A 16,969-nucleotide genomic window follows, 5' to 3' on the forward strand; every position below is an offset into this window, starting at 1 on the left:
GGCCGAGGCAGAAGGATTGCTCAAGGTCAGGAGTTCGCAACCAGCCTGAGCAAGAGTGAGACCCCGTCTCTACTAAAAATAGAAAGATCCATCAGTCTATTGCCAAGAAAAAAAAAAATAGAAAGAAATTAGCCAAACAACTAAAAATATATAGAAAAGGTTAGCCAGGCATGGTGACGCATGTCTGTAGTCCCAGCTACTGGGGAGGCTGAAGCAGGAGGATCGCTTGAGCCCAGTAGTTTCAGGTTGCTATGAGCTAGGCTGATGCCATGGCACTTTAGCCTGGGCAATAGAGTGAGACTCTATCTCAAAAAAAAAAAAAAAATATATATATATATATATATATACACACACATAAAAGCAGAGAACCTGTCCTGGCTCTGGTCAGAGATGATGGTGGAGAAGGATCAGTGAGATGGGATGTTTCTGGCTTTGAAAATGGAAGAAGGGGCCACCAGCCAAGGAATGCAGGAAGCCTCTGGAACCCGGAAGAGGCAAGGAAATAGATTCCCCTAGAGCCTCCAGAAAGAGGCACAGCCTGTAGACGTCTTCATTTCAGTCCAGTGAGACCCACACTGGACTTCTATAGAACTGTAACACATTTATATTGTTTTAAGACACTGCAGTTGTGGTAATTTGTTATAATAGCAATAGGAAATGAACACATTCCCCATTGAAGCTTCCTCCAACCAATCTGTCTCCTATTGTTCTTACCCCAGACACTGCATCAGATCTCCCTCCTGAGTTCCTGCCGGCCGGCTGCTCTCAGCAGTCGCCCTTCCCTGCCCATCCTCTCTGCTTCCCACTACACAGGGAGCTCCTTGGAGGCAATGTCTGTGACTTAGTTTCTTCTGGCCCCGTGGTCAGGAGTGGCCCACCAGGGTTTGCACAAAGGACCTGGGGCATCCTTGTGTAAGGTCCTCCGGTTCCTACCCACTTGCTGCATCAGGACCAGTCACCGTGGGAGAACAGGAGGCAGCTCTGTATGAATTATTATTATTCTTGTCAAGATTCAGAGTAAAGTGAAAGAAGCAGGAGGTTGAAGAATAAGTAGAATATGTTGCCATTTTTGTGAAAAAATATTTGTATAACTTTTAAAAGAATTGACTGTCTTTGTTTTTTTTTTTTTTTTTGAGACAGAGTCTCACTTTGTCACCCAGGCTAGAGCGAGTGCCACGGCATCAGTCTAGCTCACAGCAACCTCAAACTCCTGGGCTCAGGTGATCCTCCTGTCTCAGCCTCCCAAGTAGCTGGGACTACAGGCATGTACCACCATGCACGGCTAATTTTTTGTATATATATTTTTAGTTGTCCAACTAATTTCTTTCTATTTTTAGTAGAGACGAGGTCTTGCTCAGGCTGGTTTTGAACTCCTGACCTCAAGCAATCCGCCCGCCTCGGTCTCCCAGAGTGCTAGGATTAGCACCACGCCTGGCCAATTGACTGTCTTTGGAAAGATATGAAAAACAGGTATGAGGGCCACGTGCACTCTGGGAGGCTGGGGCAGCAGGATTGCTTAAGGTCAGGAATTTGAGACCAGCCTGAGCAAGAGCGAGGCCCTGTCTCTACTAAAAATAGAAAAATTAGCTGGGCATGATTGTGCACACCTGTAGTCTCAGCTACTTGGGAGGCTGAGGCAAGAGGATTGCTTGAGCTCAGGAGTTTGAGGTTGTTGTAAGCTATGATGATGCCACTGCACTCTACCCAGGGTGACAGAGTGAGACTCTGTCTCAAGGGGAAAAAAAAAGAAAGAAAAGAAAAACAGATATGAGTGTAAAACTGCTCTGGAACCTTCTGAATTCTGCACCATATACACACATTACCTGCTTTCACACACACACAATTTAAAAATTTCAAAATGCTGATTCTCGGGCTACATCACCAGAATAGGATCCAGGAAGTCAAGGGTAGGGTGCAGGGACCGTGACTAATGCACCGTGTGCCCGCTCATTCCAGCACTGAAGCCAGGAACTGAATCGTCAGGAAGAGGGAAGAGCCAAGATGCAAAGGATATTTGGAAGCATAAACTCCAAATGCACCTAATCAGAAAAATAAGTGGAAAGCTCAAGGGATTGTGAAGGCAGGTTTGGGAACCCACTTAGTCTGACCTCTGCATTTTTTTTGGATGAGGAAAGAAAGGGAGAGTGATTTGCCTAAAGCCACAAAACCAGTCAGAGGCACTGCAGTGCCCTAGAGATGACATGGACTCAGCCCAGACCACCCTTGTGCAGAGACATCTCCCTTAGAAGGTCCCGCTGATCCAGAGGGCAGGACAGGAAAATAGAGAAGAAAACACCATCTTTAATCAACCCACCTACACAGAAACCAGGGGAGCACTCCCCGCCTTGCAAGGTCCTAGTGAAAAGAGAACCTGGTCCCCTTGCAAAAACCATCTTATAAAAACAAAAGGCTTCAAAGCACCAGTGGCTACACCCGTTGAGTAGAAAGGGGTCTGGGCGGGTGGGAGTGAGAAAAGTGAGGGCTGGAGACAGGAGCTGGCCCTGGGGCAGAGTAGCTGCCCATCCTGAAGGGAACGGCCCCCCTCTCAGCTGTGCCCACCAGCTGCCTGGGACCTTGCGGCCAGAGGCACTCCTGGGGCTGGCTGCTTGGCACAGGACTGAAGATGGGATGGTGGGGTGGGGTGCCAGCCTAGCTCAGGACATTCTGGCCTTGGAGGGTAGGGAATGCTAGATCAGAGGGTGGAGAGCAAGTCGCAGAGTGGTCACCAGGGACAGGCTCAGGTGTGCAAACCACTTGCACCATCTGGGCTTCCCTCCAGGTCGCCCCTGCCTGCCAACCTCCTCCCTGACCCGGGGCTGCTGCTGCTTCACAGCCTGCGATGCTGAGGCCTGATCCTCCCGCTGTGCACTCACTGGCTAGGGCACAGGATGCAGATACCTCAGAGGAGTCCCTGGAGGCAGGTGGGAGAAAGAGCTCTCACCTCTACTTGTCCCCAAGGAAGGGTGGGCATGCTGGTCCTCCTGACATCCCCCCAATTAATTACCCACACCCTCATCTGCCCCTTTGGAACTCCTCCTGGACTTGTTAGAGGTCACTTCTGGATTGGGGTGGCCACAAACGCTGGTGATCCATAAACCCTGGTGTCCAGGCAGCCCTCTTCCCCTCTGGAACCACGGGCCTTCCAAGTGGTCAGGTGGATGGAGCCATCAGGGGCTGGCGGAGTTGCCGAGGGGGCTGATCATGGGTATGGCAGACCCAGCCTCAGAGACCTGGAAGGGCCGTGGGGGCACTGAGTTGTGGCCCCACTTTGCTGGAGGAGAGAGCTTGAAAGGTTTGCCAAGGTGGACAGAGGCTGAGTGTAGGAAGTCTTCCCTGTTGCTCAGGCTACATTCAGGGCTCTGGGCTCTGTCCATCCGGTTCCCGACAAGAGAACCAACGGGTATATTGCTTTAAGAGAGGCGTTGGCAAGTGATGGCAGTGGTGTGTGAATGTGGTGGGGACCATATGGGTTCCAGGGTGTCCAAGCTGGAAGAGGGCTTGGAAGTGGAACTCAGAGACCAGACACTGGGTGGGTTTTGGAGTCTGAAATTACAGAAAGTACATTGTGGTCAAGGCCCACCAAAAGCTTAGCTGGGTGGCCTCAAGCAAATCACTTCACCTCTTTGGGCCTCAGTTTCCATATCTGCAAAATGGGAATTATAATCCTAGTCTTGCCCAAGGAATTGAGTCAAACCAGAAGGCTAGAAGAGTTCACTTGCTAAGGGATTATTTTAATTTGATGTGGGGAAACTGAGGCCCAAAGAGGACAAGGCCTTTGCTAGACGTCACTCAGTGATGGAGCTGCGATTAGAACCCAGGACTCCTGCCCCTAGTTCTCAGTCGCTTTCCCCAGGGCTGGTGAGTGAGTGCAGTGAGATGCGGTGAGTCCGCTGTCCTGCTGTTTCTCTCTGGACAGGGGGCAGGTGCTGGGCGAAGGTGAAAGGGAGAGGCTGGAGAAGGGGGGAAGGCCCCAGCGCACGCGGAGGCTGTGATAAAAAAAATACAAACCCGCCATCCCCTCCCCCGCCCCGCCCCTGCAGTCCGGACGCAGACGCGAAGGGCCAAGTCCAAGTCCTAGTCCGCTTCTCGGCTGTAGACCCAGGAGGGCCGGCGCAGGCTGCAGCGGGTCCGCGGGCCGCCAGGGGGCGCCGCCCGCCCGCCGAGGCCCGAGCTCGCAGCGGCTGGCAGTCCGGGGCGCCCAGGGCGCGGCGCGGGGCAGCGGCTACCCTGACCTGCGGGGAACAGAGGCGGGTCAGGGAGTGGACCCCGGAGGCAGGGGCGTAGACCTCGGCCGCCCCTCCACCCCGCTTTCCCCGGCACTAAAGCCCGCCCCGCCTGCGCCAGCGCCCGGCGCCGCGACCCACGTGTACAGAGGCTGCAGTTGCAAATGCGACGTCTTCTGGGGCGCCTGGTATCCGTAGGAGTCGAAGCCGCCGATGAAGTCAACTGCGGAGGGGAGGTGGAGCGTGATTAGCGACGCGCCGCTGGGGGCGAGTCACGGGAGGCTGGGCCCTGCGAGGGGAGAATCGGAGGGCAGGCGGAGCCGGGCCACCCGGCGAGGGTCGGACCCCCGCGCGCCGTAGGTCGGGCTCTGCGCCGGACCCCGACCCTGGGCGATGGGCCTCCGAGGGGCTGGGCCAGCAGGGGCTCAAGTCCTGACACTTGAGACTGGAGCCTGGGAGGCAGGGCGGCCCGACAAAAGAGAAGTCTCCTGGGGGCGGGGCTGGAGCAACTGAGAGACCTCCGGTGGGGGTGGGGCGAGATGGGGAAAAGGCGCTGGGGCCATGCACTGGGCACCTGGACGTCTGGGCCTCATTCCAGAATGGGCTGGCTCTGTACGCCCCCATCCACCCCCGCCGCCTCTTCTTCCCCTCCAAAGGGGCCCCTTGGCCAACCTAGGTTCCCTCCCGCCAAGGCCCAGTCCAGGCCTCTGTCCAGGGTGCTGAACACGAGGGGCGGTGCGGGGCCAGGCTCCCCATTTCCCCACGGGTGCCTTACTCACAGCTGTCCTCCTCTTCCAGGAACACTTTGCTCACGTAGCAGGCGAACACGAAGCCGAACAGCTGGGGGAGGGGGCGACACGTGAGGGAGGGAAGGAGGAGAGGGAGCCTTTTCCTGGACCCCCTGCCTAGCCCTGCCCTGCCCACCGTGACTGGGGAGGGAGGGGCGTGCCCGGATGAAGGCAAACCCGTCATAACTTCAAGTTAAATGACTCCATCTTTTTTTTTTTTTTTTTGGAGACAGAGTCTCACTTTGTTGCCCAGGCTAGAGTGAGTGCCGTGGGGTCAGCCTAGCTCACAGCAACCTCAAACTCCTGGGCTCAAGCGATCCTACTGCCTCAGCCTCCCGGGTAGCTGGGACTACAGGCATGCACCACCATGCCCGGCTAATGTTTTCTTTTTTTTTTTTTATTTCGGCATATTATGGGGGTACAGATCCGGCTAATGTTTTCTATATATATTAGTTGGCCAATTAATTTCTTTCTATTTATAGTAGAGATGGGGTCTTGCTCTTGCTCAGGCTGGTTTCGAACTCCTGACCTCGAGCAATCCGCCCGCCTTGGCCTCCCAGAGAGCTAGGATTACAGGCGTGGGCCATCGCGCCCGGCCAAATGACTGCATCTTAAAGCAAACATAGCTGGTCCAATTCTTCTGGGAGTCTAACTTCAGACAGGTAATTATTTTACCTCTTTGAGCTTCAGTTTTTCCCAGTTAGACCTGGGTAACAGCTTAATGGCTTTTTAAGAGGAACAAGGACTATGTGACCTTTAGGATGGGGCTGGCCCTCCGAAATCGGAACTACCACTACCTTGGAGCCACTTTTTCATTCTCACAACCCTTATTCACTCCTTTTTGTGAATAAAGAAACAAGCTTGGAGAGGGCTAGTGGCTTGTCTAAGGTCATGCAGTGGATGTACTGAGTATTTAAACCCAGAATGACTTGCGGTTCGGTGCCTCATCCTGTTCCTTAAACCTGCTCACTCCCCGCAAGGGGGCTGGGGCAGGGGGGAAGGGAGGTGGTACAAGGTATGGAAACAGATCCAGGCAGAAGCACATGCAGGTTGGAAGACCTACGTTCACCCCCTCTTAGCTGGGGCTAACCAAAAGGGCTGGGGTGCTCTGGGAGTGTGCGTGGGGCAGGGGCACAGAAGGACTCACTGCCAGGAAGATCTGCAGGGCACTGCTGAGGGCTTCAATGTAGGGATAGTCAAGGAGGCAGCCAGTGACAGAGATGACATGGTGGTCCTCCAGGGCCAGGCGGGAGTTCAGAACTGGTGTCACCAGGCAGCCAGGCCCGTTTTCCATCCACCAGGAGCGGTGCAGGGACGTGTTGAAGGTCATGATGAAGTCCCGGTCCTGGGGGCAGAGGGGCCTGGGATACTGAGCTTAGGGGAGAGGAAGGGGGATATACTCCCCAGGCCCCAGGAGACTTAGAAGGCCTACTTTACACCTGGCGCTTGTAATAGCCTTCTCTCTGGTTTGATTTGGGAGTCTGCACCTGCAAGTCCACACTTGGCCAGTAGGTGGCACCCGATGACCATGCAGGCCTCACTCTTCCATCCTAAGCTGGTGCTGACCCACAGAAGCCCCAGAATCCAGGGCTGGGAGGGACATTAACAGTAACTGGGTTCAGTCTCCCAGCTGTTGGTGAAATCCTCAATGCAGACCGCTTCACAGTCCATTCATTCTCTCCACTGCTCTCTGCCCCTGTGAGTGACCCTGGGCAAATCTCTCTTCTCTTTGGTCCTTGGTCTCCCCATTTGTTAGATGGGGAAGGGGCTGGCCTAGACCAGTGCTCACCCAGGTGTGCATCCAGGTGTTCATCAATCCAGCCACTCATTAGTCAGATAAGTATGCAATGCCTGCCGACAGGGGCCAAGCACTCACATGTGTGATCTCATGTTTCATCCCCTCGGCAACCACGTAAAACTGTAGTTGCTATTATCTACAGACACCTACTACATGAGGGAACTGAAGGTCAGAGAGGATAAGCCAGTTGCCCAGAGTCACACAGCAAGGAAACGTTAGAGCAGGGTTTTGAATCTAGCAGGGTCAAACTACAACGGCAATGCTCTTATTCACATGTTTTGCCTTCTTTATGTTTCAAAACAGAAGGTGTATCACTCTGGACTTGCTTTTATTCAAGCTAAATGGTCCCACTTTTTTTTTTTTTTTTTTTTACCATCTTCTGGTGAATAAACAGTCCCTTTTTTCAGTAGTTCTCCATGTGACACCATCTGCTCAGTCTTCCCTGAACACAATCTTACTAGTCTCTTTCTCTTCTGAAAAATATTGATCCGGGCTGCATCCAAATCTCTATGGGTACAAAGTGCACGGCATTTTCCCCTCCCTTGCTCTGAACACTCTACCTCTACTATTAGGACCTAAGAGTAGCTTTCTGAGCCACCACATACTATTTATTTTTGTTGAGTTTGTAGTCAACTGGGACCCCCAGCCCATCTTCACATGGACGGCTCTTCAGCCTTATTTGCTCCATCGTTGTTTTTGAGAAGTGTAGAGGCCAGAAACAAAAATATGTGGGTGGGGAATGGGGCACACAGATTAATTGGGTGTGCAGTAAGAAGTTTTCTTCAAGAGAGGATGCCCCAGACATATGCCACACTAGGAGCCCAAGGGGCAGGGGATGGGAAAGGGAGGCTCTGCCCTAGGGCACTGCCAGGCCTGAGGCTTACCTGGGACAGCTGTCCAACCTCCAGGTAGAAGCAGATGATAAACGCATTCCAGCCAACCCAGAGCACCAGCCAGGCTGCATACTGGGGAAAGCAGAGGTGGGATCAGGGCGGGGCCTGGGGGAGTGGGGATGTGGGTGTCAGTGGAGACAGAGCTCAGGGACTGAGGACACCTTTGCAGGGGAAATTACGATGATACCTCACTCAGAGGGCACACTACAGTTTCAAATCATTTTCACACCTATCAGCCCTGACAACAGCCCTGCAAAGTAGGCATTCTCCTCTCTTTAGAGGTAACTCGTTTAAGGCCAAGAGGAGGTTTAGGCTTTCTAAGATCACACAGCTAGGAAGAGGTAGGGCTGGCACTCAAATCCAAGTCCTCTGGTAGCTAATCCTACCCACTCTGCAGAGAACAGCAGCCTCCAGACCAGCCGTCTCTAGAATACATAGAATATATTGGAATCACTTGGGGAGTTTCTTTAAAACGCAGATTCTTAGGTCCTCCCTCTAGACCTACTGATTGTGAATTTCTAGGGATGGTGTTCAGGAGCTGTTTAAACAATCCCTCGGGGATCGTAAGTCAGATAACACTTTTAGGAACATGCTCCAGGGGGTGAGGACCTTGCCCGCCTTATTCCCCGCTGTAATGCCGGTGCCCAGCACAAGCAGTCCCACGGGGCATGAATTATCAAGATGACAGAAAGTGCCTTATAAAGTGTGCATGTTAGGCCAAGCTGGCAATTAGAAGTGGGATGTCAGAGGGCCTGAGGCAGAGGCCTGGGATTGTCTAGGTTGGAGGCGGTGGTGGGGAGAATGAGGGACCTCTTCACCTCTTAGGAAGAAGCCTTAATTCTTGTAAATGGCTGTGCTCGGCTGGAGGAGGTAAGTTGAGTCACCAATGGTTTAAGGATGCCAGGAACTTCAGACCAAAAGAGACAGGAGGTAATCCTAAGTGTGACATCATCCTACACGTGGCTGTGGCTGGAGTCGGGGTACAGGGGATGCAGGGAGGCGGGGGCAGGGCCACGGGTGAGGCCTGGAGAAAGGCTGGGGTGACAGACCAAACAGGACCCCAAGTATGGAAGAGGGGTCCAGCCTGGAAGCTGCCGGTCCCCTCCCTGCCCTGTTAACTGCAGCGGAGCGGCACAGGTCCCTCTTTCCACCTGGCCGGAGGGGGGCTGGGAGCAGCGCGGCCAGGGCAGACCCCTGTCAGCCCCTCAGTTTTCCCACGTCTCGCTCTCGGGAGGAGTGGGTCCCTGCCCGCAGCCACGGGCTAGACATGAGGAGGTTAGGACAATTTTAGGGGCCAGATGCTTCCACCTGAGTCCGGTGCCTGCAATTCCAGTGGCTGTCACCTGGCAGACAGCGGTGTTGACAGGGGTGCCCGGGGCTTTCCTGAGAACTGGAGAGATGTGTTCTCTTATGTCAGGTGAGGGAGATTTTTAGGGCCCTATTTCCCTGGCTTCTGGGAGCCGAGCCTGTGGGGGTTGGGGGGAAGAAGTTCTAGAATGAGTGATGAGCGTGTGTGGGCTCTGGGGCAGCATGACACTGCATGTCACTGTGACCGTAGGTGTCAAGCACATGCAGTAAATCTAGTGAAAAGCCTTTTCCCGAGAGACAGCCACGTGAGGAGGTCTCGGGGGAAAGCAGGGCATGCGGGCCAGTCTAGCTGAAAGCAGGCTTGACAGGGACCATGCGGGACCAGGGCTCGGGAAGGGACGGTGGGGAAGGGGCAGGGGCCACAGTCAGACTCCTGGGTTGCAGCACAGGGAGGCACTTGACCTCAAAGCCACACTAGCTGCTCCACGCCACGTCCTCAATGAACATTGGGTGGGGGGACACAAGCCAGGCCTTCTGGAAGCCCACCCTTCCCTGCCCACCGCTGGCTCGCCGAGGCGTGTGGAGCCGCGGTGGGAGCCTTCACTCCAGATCTCTTGCTCTAATGCTGGCCCTGCCTTTATTGGCTGTGTGACCTTAGGAAGACTCGTAACCTTTCTGAGCCTCCGTTCCCTCATCTGGAAAATGGAGAGAGCGAGAGGGACCTCACAGGGCTGCTGTAAAGATGTGACAAAGCACGGGAAATCCTGGCAGTGTGCCCCACACAGGCTGTGTTGTGTATATTTCGATTATTTCCCCAGGAAATTCTTTGGGCAAAATACCAACCTTGCTCCTCTGAGCTAAGAAGCCCTGGGATTTGGACGTCCACCCCACCAGCGAGGCTGGAACCAGGACCAGCCGGTCTGGGTGCCCAGCACTGGGGGGGGTGCTGGGTGAGGAGCAGGGGTGAGTGGGCAGGGGTGAGCAGAGGGGTTGGCGTGGGAAGGCGCCGGGTGAACCGTACCAGAATGAGGTACCGGGAGCGGTACTGCACGGTGCCGAAGATGCCCAGGATGACCGCCATGATGTGCAGGAAGTTGGCCAGGATGGGAGCCCATTGGTAGCCCAGGAAGTCAAAGATCTGCCGCTCCAGTGCAGCCACCTGTGGAAGAGACATGCTGAGGCCACAGTCACCCCCTGAAAGGGACGCTCAGGGACTCCTCCTTGAACTTAGGGAGCAGGTGGCACCAGTTACCATGGCGATGAGGCACCAGTCTCGGAGCCATCCAGCCCCTCATTACCAAAGGGATGCTGGGAGGTAGGGGCAGGGGTGGGCTGAGGGAGTCGGGAGCCGGGGTCAGGAGCCCTCCCCACTAGCAGCGCAAGCTCCTGCACATTCCCCATGTGGAGAAACTGGGGGGTCAGGGTCTGATCCAGCTCGCCTCCCCCAGCCCTGGCCTGGAGGGACAGGGAAGTCCTGAAGCCTGAGTCACCTCTTCGACGATCTCCATTTGTAGGTTGCCCTGCCCATGGGATCCACGGGCCACAGAGAAGGAACTTTTCATTCCCTTTCCCCAGGGAGCTACAGTAGATTGCAAAATTGGCCTCAAATCTTCCTCTTCCTGATTCCCTGCTCTCTGGCAGCTGTGATTGGTCATAAGACTGGCTTTGCCCAAAGGGACTTTGGCAAACACGATGCAAGTGTGTCGGAGCTTGTGCACTTGCCCAAGACCACCTTGTGAGCAAGCTGGCCTGCTGGAGGGTGCGAGACCACGTGGAGAGCAGGGGAGCGGAGGCGCCCAGGTGACAGCCAGTCAGTTGTGGGACACCTGAGCAAGGCCATCCGAGATCAGCCTAGATCACTAACTCACCACAGACACAGCCCAGACCAGAACCTCCCAGCTGACCCATAAAATCGTAAACTAAATAAAATGGTTGTTTTAAATCACCAAGTTTTGGAGCAATGTGTTATGCAGCAAAAGCTACTATATGTATAAGAACCAATCAATATCCCTTACCCAGCAGCCCCCTGGTCCAGTCTTTCACCTGATATACTTAGCTTGAGTTTGAGATCAGCTTGTCCAGGGCCCACTGCCACGACCACGACCTGTCTCTGCTGTTCCCCATCCCAGACACCTCCCCACTTCCAACCTTCCTCTTCCCACTCTGACTCCTCCTGGCCTTGGGAGCCCTGGTGATGCAACCAAGATACCTACTGCGTTTGACTGTACAACATTGCTTCTTCTGGTGACTGAATCCATTTTTTAAAAAGTATTTATTTTCGCAAGGCAAGAGTGAAATGAAGTTTATTGGGGAAGGGCAAGATAGGTTTACAGAGCAAGAGCAAGATACGTTCGCCATAGATGATGAATGGGGCCCACTTTTTTTTTTTTTTTTTTTGAGACAGAGTCTCACTTTGTTGCCCAGGCTAGAGTGAGTGCTGTGGCATCAGCCTAGCTCACAGCAACCTCAATCTCCTGGGCTCAAGTGATCCTCCTGCCTCAGCCTCCCGAGTAGCTGGGACTACAGGCATGCGCCACCATGTCTGGCTAATTTTTTCTCTATATATTATTTGGCCAATTAATTTCTTTCTATTTATAGTAGAGACGGGGTCTTGTTCTTGCTCAGGCTGGTTTCGAACTCCTGACCTCGAGCACTCTGCTTGTCTTGGCCTCCCAGAGTGCTAGGATTATAGGTGTGAGCCACTGCGCCCAGCCTGGGGCCCACGTTTTTTTAAGAGATGGGATCTCACTATGTTGCCCAGGCTGGGCTTGAACTCCAACTCCTGGGCTCAAGCCATCCTTCTGCCTCAGCCTCTTGAGTTGCTAGGATTATAGGCACATGCCACTGTGCCTGGCCATCTGTTTTTTTTTTTTTTTACTTTTTTTAGAGACAGGGTCTTGATATGCTGCTCAGGCTGGTCTTGAACTCCTGGCCTCAAGTTATCCTCCCACTTTGGCCTCCCAAAATGCTGAGATTAAAGGCGTGAGCCCCCACACCCAGCTCTTTTTGTGGTTTTGAAGAACCACCTCCCACCGCTCTGTCCACGTGGCTTGGGCGGGCAGTTTCTAGTTTCTAGGGTGGGCAGGTAACCCAGGTGTAGCCAAATGATCAAAGACACCTGTGTGCCCTGTCCCTGAGAACCACCCTGGATATTTGCTGGCACAGTCGGGACAGAGCTGTTCTCTTCTGTCAGGATAGCTGAATGGGTGTGGTGCCAGCTTGGACCTCTTGGTGGCTGTCTTTGCCACCTCAGGAGGACAGGAGGACGCCCGGGGAGGAAGCCACAGCTGAGGACAGCGAGAGCATGTATAGGAGGAAGACCAAACACAAGCAAGGGGGTGTCCTGGTGACATCTCTTAGGTGTTCAGATCTAGCCATGCCTAAAGCTAGTTCTCCCTCCTTGTGCTTCTGATTTCTGTCACTTGCAACCAAGAGTCCTGACGACAATAGAAGTGGCGAGGAGAGGGTCTGGCTGGGGAGCGAGAGGGAAGATTCTGATGAAGTGAGAAGATCCCAGAAGGCTTTTTCCTGGCAGGGAGGCAGGATGAGGTGGAGCTGATGCCACCACGCAGATGGCAAAGCTTGGGCAGAGACCAAGGATCCGCAGGCTTGGGCAAGGGATTTAGGGAAACCTGGTGGTGCCAGGCCCAACCCTGGCACCTACCCACCTGGCACCAGCCTGCCTCTTGTTGGTGACTCTCCTCCCACGGCTCTGCAGATTGTAAAGTTCATCTCTCACTGGATACTTCTTGGCAGAAAGGCAGGGCTGAGATCATCATTTCATTTTCAGGAAAGAGAACACGAGGCTCAGAGCTGGGAAGTGACTTGCTCAAGGTCACACAGCAGGTTGGTGGCAGAATAGGCCTTTCTCTGCCACCTGTCCCATCGTGGCACCAATGCACCACCTTTCCCAGTTGGCAATGGCCTGAGAGTCAAGAGGTGTAAGTGATGGTGGAAAGTCTGCTTCTGACTTGTGGGCGACCTTGGGCAGCCACATACCCTGCTGGGTCTTGGGCTCTTCTTCCATACATAGAAGTCACTGCACTAGATCATTTCTAAGGGCTTAGACTTCAGGGGTCTGCTGACCTGAGGGAGAAAGTCCTCAGGCTTGTGCAGGGCCTGCTGCCATGACCACGACCTGTCTCTGCTGTTCCCCATCCCAAACACCTCCCCACCTCCAACCTTCCTCCCCTTCCCACTCTTCCTCCTGGCCTCGGGAGCCCTGGTGGTCTGGGCTCTGGCTTGATGTTCTCAACCCGGCTGACCCCTGGTCCTAGGGGGAAAGGTTCTCATCAGAGGATGGAGGATGACAGAGTTGCTCAGGCTCGTGCCGTAGCTGGGGAGACATCCTGCCCGAATATGCCACCTAAGAGATGATATCACCCCTGCTCCCACTCAAAAGCCCTCTTTGTTCTCTGTGACCTTTTTATTTTTAACTGAACACCCTGAGATCAGATCTGTGACCTTATTGACAGAGGGATAGTTAAAAAAAAAAAGCAGCAGCTTTGTAGCCACTCAAACTCAGGTTCAAATTCCAGCTCTGCTGTGTGACTTAGGACAAGTCACTTCCCCTCTCTGAACCTATTTCTTCAACTGTAAATAGAGAAGACGATCCCTCCTCTGAGAAGCTGCTGTGTGGCTATGGAGGTATCACATAAACTAACAGACTTGACAAGTGGCGGCTGATCAATAGAAGACGGACCGGTCCAAGCATCCCAGGCGGGCACCCCAGGCGCAGTAGGATCTGCTCAATCCTTTATTCCCGTCAGTTCCTGCATCCAAGTGGCTGAAACGACAGTCCCACCTTCATTTCCCTTTTCCTTTATCCAAAGCCCCCTTGGTCCTCAAAGTGCAGTGTGATTCCCTGGTTTCGTAGGAAGACCTCCCTGCCTGGCCCACGGGGACCGCTCTCTCCACAGGACACGGGACATGGCGCAGGGTTGTTCTCGCCACTCCCGCCGTCCCTCTGCCTCCCCCCATCCTCGCACCCAAACCATTCACTCGCTCACCTGCAACCCAGCCAGACCCACCCATTTATCCCTCCGCCCGACATCTGCCATGCCCTCGCCCGGCCCGGGCCCATCACTTCTTCATTCATACATAGGACGTGTAGCGTATGCCAGGCAGCAGTGACGACGTCGTGGTCCCTTCCCTCTGGGGACTCAGTCCAGGAGAGGAGGACAGGAAATCAGACAGGCACACCAGCGTCGCCAGCGCCGTGACCCAGGCCCCAAGGAGGCCGTCTCCCCCCACAGTGTTGAGTGAAGATTTAAATATCTCTTTAAAATTCAGATGCAGTGTCATAAATAATCTCAACTCTAAAAATAATTCTATTATTTTTTTATTAGAAAACCAAGTCAAATATTGCAGAACTTCTGCTTGTGCAGCAGCGACATGCAGCTAATTAACACGATGATAAGAACAAAATAGGAGGACCGTCTTCCCCATCTGGTGGCACTGGCTCAGAAACAATCATCCGAGGGCTGTGGTGACTGTAAATAACCGGCCTGGGCGTGCCTTTGTTACTTGGGAGGCAAGAATTGTGTGGAGGTAACAGCAACCTCCTTTGCAAAGATTTCGCATGCATGTGCACTGAGAGAAAAAATCCACTTTGGGGATATTTTTACCCAGTCAGCTGCAAGCCACACCGAGCTGGGTTCTCGAGTCTCTCCCCTAAGTGGGCCAGGATGGAAGCTCCTGGTGGCGACAGACGCAGCCTCTCCCTGCTCTCCTGGGGTAGCAGAGGAGGCCTGGCCACCACTCCCGCCCCGCGCTTTTTCTAATACAGCCCTCAGCCCCGCCGCACGGATCAGTCCCCTGACCGTAGTCCATCCCAGAGTGACAGAGGAAAACAAGCCACCCAAGTCTTGCATTCCTATGCCCGTCAGTCCTCTCTGCCCCCCTGACCCAGCTCTCCCTCTGCCCCTTCCACATGCTGCTCCGAACCAGCAAGTCCTATTCTCGGCCCCCTCCCTGAGGGGCCCCGCCACCCCTGGCACGCTGCACCCAAGGATCTGCTCTCCCTTGGCCGCCTTCTCGCATCCCACGTTCCTTGGGCCCAAGGGTGGGGCTGGTGGCCTCTGGGGTCCCCGAGCTGCTTTCAGACTGCAGGACCCTGTGCCCCTGAGGCCCGGGCCCTGTGGCTACACCACCCTCTCCCCGGCTCTGCCTTCCGTCCCACCTGGCAGAGACGCCTGCGCCTGGGTGAGCCAGCCGTGCGTTTCCTCAGTGCCCGCATGGGCCAGCGCTGCGGGAGGTCACTCCGTGGGGAGGCCGGTCCACTGTAGCCCCACAGCCACTGCCTTCCTGAGCTCCCAGACACGGGCCATCCCACAACTGGGCTAGGTTTCTCCGGGGAACTCACTCTCCCTATGATGATTTCGGAGCGTCTCACTGTCCTCCCCTGGGACCCTCCCTGGGACCTCCCCCACCTCACTCTCAGTGATGGCCTGGTCTCCCCCTCGCCTGCCGGCTACACTGGAGGTGCCGTCCCTCCTCCCACCCAAGGCCAATCCCGCCACCTGCACTGGACCCAGCCCCTCCTGTCTTCTCAGGAGCCCACACCACCCACAGCCCCTTCTCCTGTAAACCCCTCCCTTCCCAGGGTCCTTCCCACCGGCTCCTAAACAAGCTCAAGCCTCTGTCGTTTTTAATTTAAAAAAGCGCCTCACCGCCAGCCCCCAGCTGATGCCTCATCACTCTCTGTGAAAGGTCTTGGTGCCCCCACCTGCCCCCACCGCCACTCACCCGTCGGCCCACTGCGGTGTGGCGGTATCGGTCCTCAAGTCACTAAATCCAGCAGGTGAATTTCAGTCCTCATCTTCCTCATCTCACCTGGCCTCAACTGCCATCTCTCCTGCCAGCAATACTCTCCTTTGGCTTCTGCCCTATGGCAGTGTCCCAGGGCAGGGTGACCGGGTGGTTAGGAGCAGAGCCTAGGTCAGAATCCTGGTGCACTGGTTATGATGCAACTCTGGGCAAGTCAATAATCTCCCTGTGCCTCAGTTTCTTTGTCAACAAAATGGGTATGATTCACAGTACCTCCTCATAGGGCTGCAAGGAGTCAGTATTGTTTAAAATTATATTCCTCTGCAGAGCTCCCTGCCTCCCCTCTGGCTTTATTTTTGCCACGGCACTTATGACTGGCGAACACACCACCCACCGCTCATGTGCCATCTGTCTCCTGCAGTGGATGGCAAGCTCCATGAGGACAGGGATATCTGCTCCTGTCATTCACTGCAGTAACTTCAGCAGCGCCCGGCACACTGCAGGTGCTAAAAGTTAAGCTTAGTCTCCGGCCTCCCCGGCCACGCCCTGGTCCCCATGCAGCTCATCCTCCTAAGTATGAGTGTCCCAGGAAATGCATGTCCACCCAAGCTTCAGTGACTGTCACTCACCTTGTAGCCCCCAGCCCCTTTGTAACCAATGGCTTATTGTGAACGCAATACGCCAAAACCTGGTCCATTTCCAGTGTTTTGGGCCCCACGATGCGTCCAGCTGCAGGAGTGAGAAACCCAACCCTTAGGTCCTGGTCTCCCTCCTGTGCCCTCACCCCCCTGCACAGCCTGTCCTCAAGTCCTGGCTCTCCCATCTCTCATAGCTGGCCACTTCTCTCCACCCACCTTCTCTTACCTGGCAATGCCAAGCCCCTCCCCCAGCCTACTTTGAGCCTAACCCGCCCCCCTCCTCTCCAGAGTGAAGCCGCCCCTGCTGCCCCTCCCCCTGCCCTGAGCTCCCCACCCCCACCCTTAATTATTTATTTATCGGGTAGCTGCCAGCCAAGGGGGATGCTGTTGCCATGGGAACCTTCAGCCCCGAGGCAGGGCTGCCTCTGTTCTCAGTAGGATGCTCTTGTCTGTCTAGACACCACCCCAGGAACCCAACCCCAGGTGGGGGGTGAGGGGTTGGGGGTGAGGGATGAATAATGCCGATGGGCCCACCCCCACCCCAGGAAGCTGG

The 16,969-nt window shown here is 54.7% G+C and overlaps 1 protein-coding gene across 1 annotated transcript in view; it reads right to left on the bottom strand.

Moving 5' to 3' along the window:
* Positions 1 to 2,283: 2,283 nt before the first annotated feature.
* Positions 2,284 to 16,969, bottom strand: part of NKAIN1 (sodium/potassium transporting ATPase interacting 1) — a 45,829-nt gene continuing 31,143 nt past the window's right edge. The window contains exons 2-7 of the mRNA XM_012765478.2: positions 10,032 to 10,169; positions 7,694 to 7,774; positions 6,159 to 6,356; positions 5,003 to 5,063; positions 4,365 to 4,446; positions 2,284 to 4,232 (exon numbers count right to left, since the gene is read on the bottom strand). Of these exons, the coding sequence (XP_012620932.1) occupies positions 4,223 to 4,232; positions 4,365 to 4,446; positions 5,003 to 5,063; positions 6,159 to 6,356; positions 7,694 to 7,774; positions 10,032 to 10,169 (570 nt within the window). The 3' untranslated portion in view covers positions 2,284 to 4,222. The remainder of the gene's footprint in view (positions 4,233 to 4,364; positions 4,447 to 5,002; positions 5,064 to 6,158; positions 6,357 to 7,693; positions 7,775 to 10,031; positions 10,170 to 16,969) is intronic.

Source organism: Microcebus murinus, chromosome 2 (assembly GCF_040939455.1).
Source record: "Microcebus murinus isolate Inina chromosome 2, M.murinus_Inina_mat1.0, whole genome shotgun sequence".
NCBI classification, from domain to species: domain Eukaryota; kingdom Metazoa; phylum Chordata; class Mammalia; order Primates; family Cheirogaleidae; genus Microcebus; species Microcebus murinus.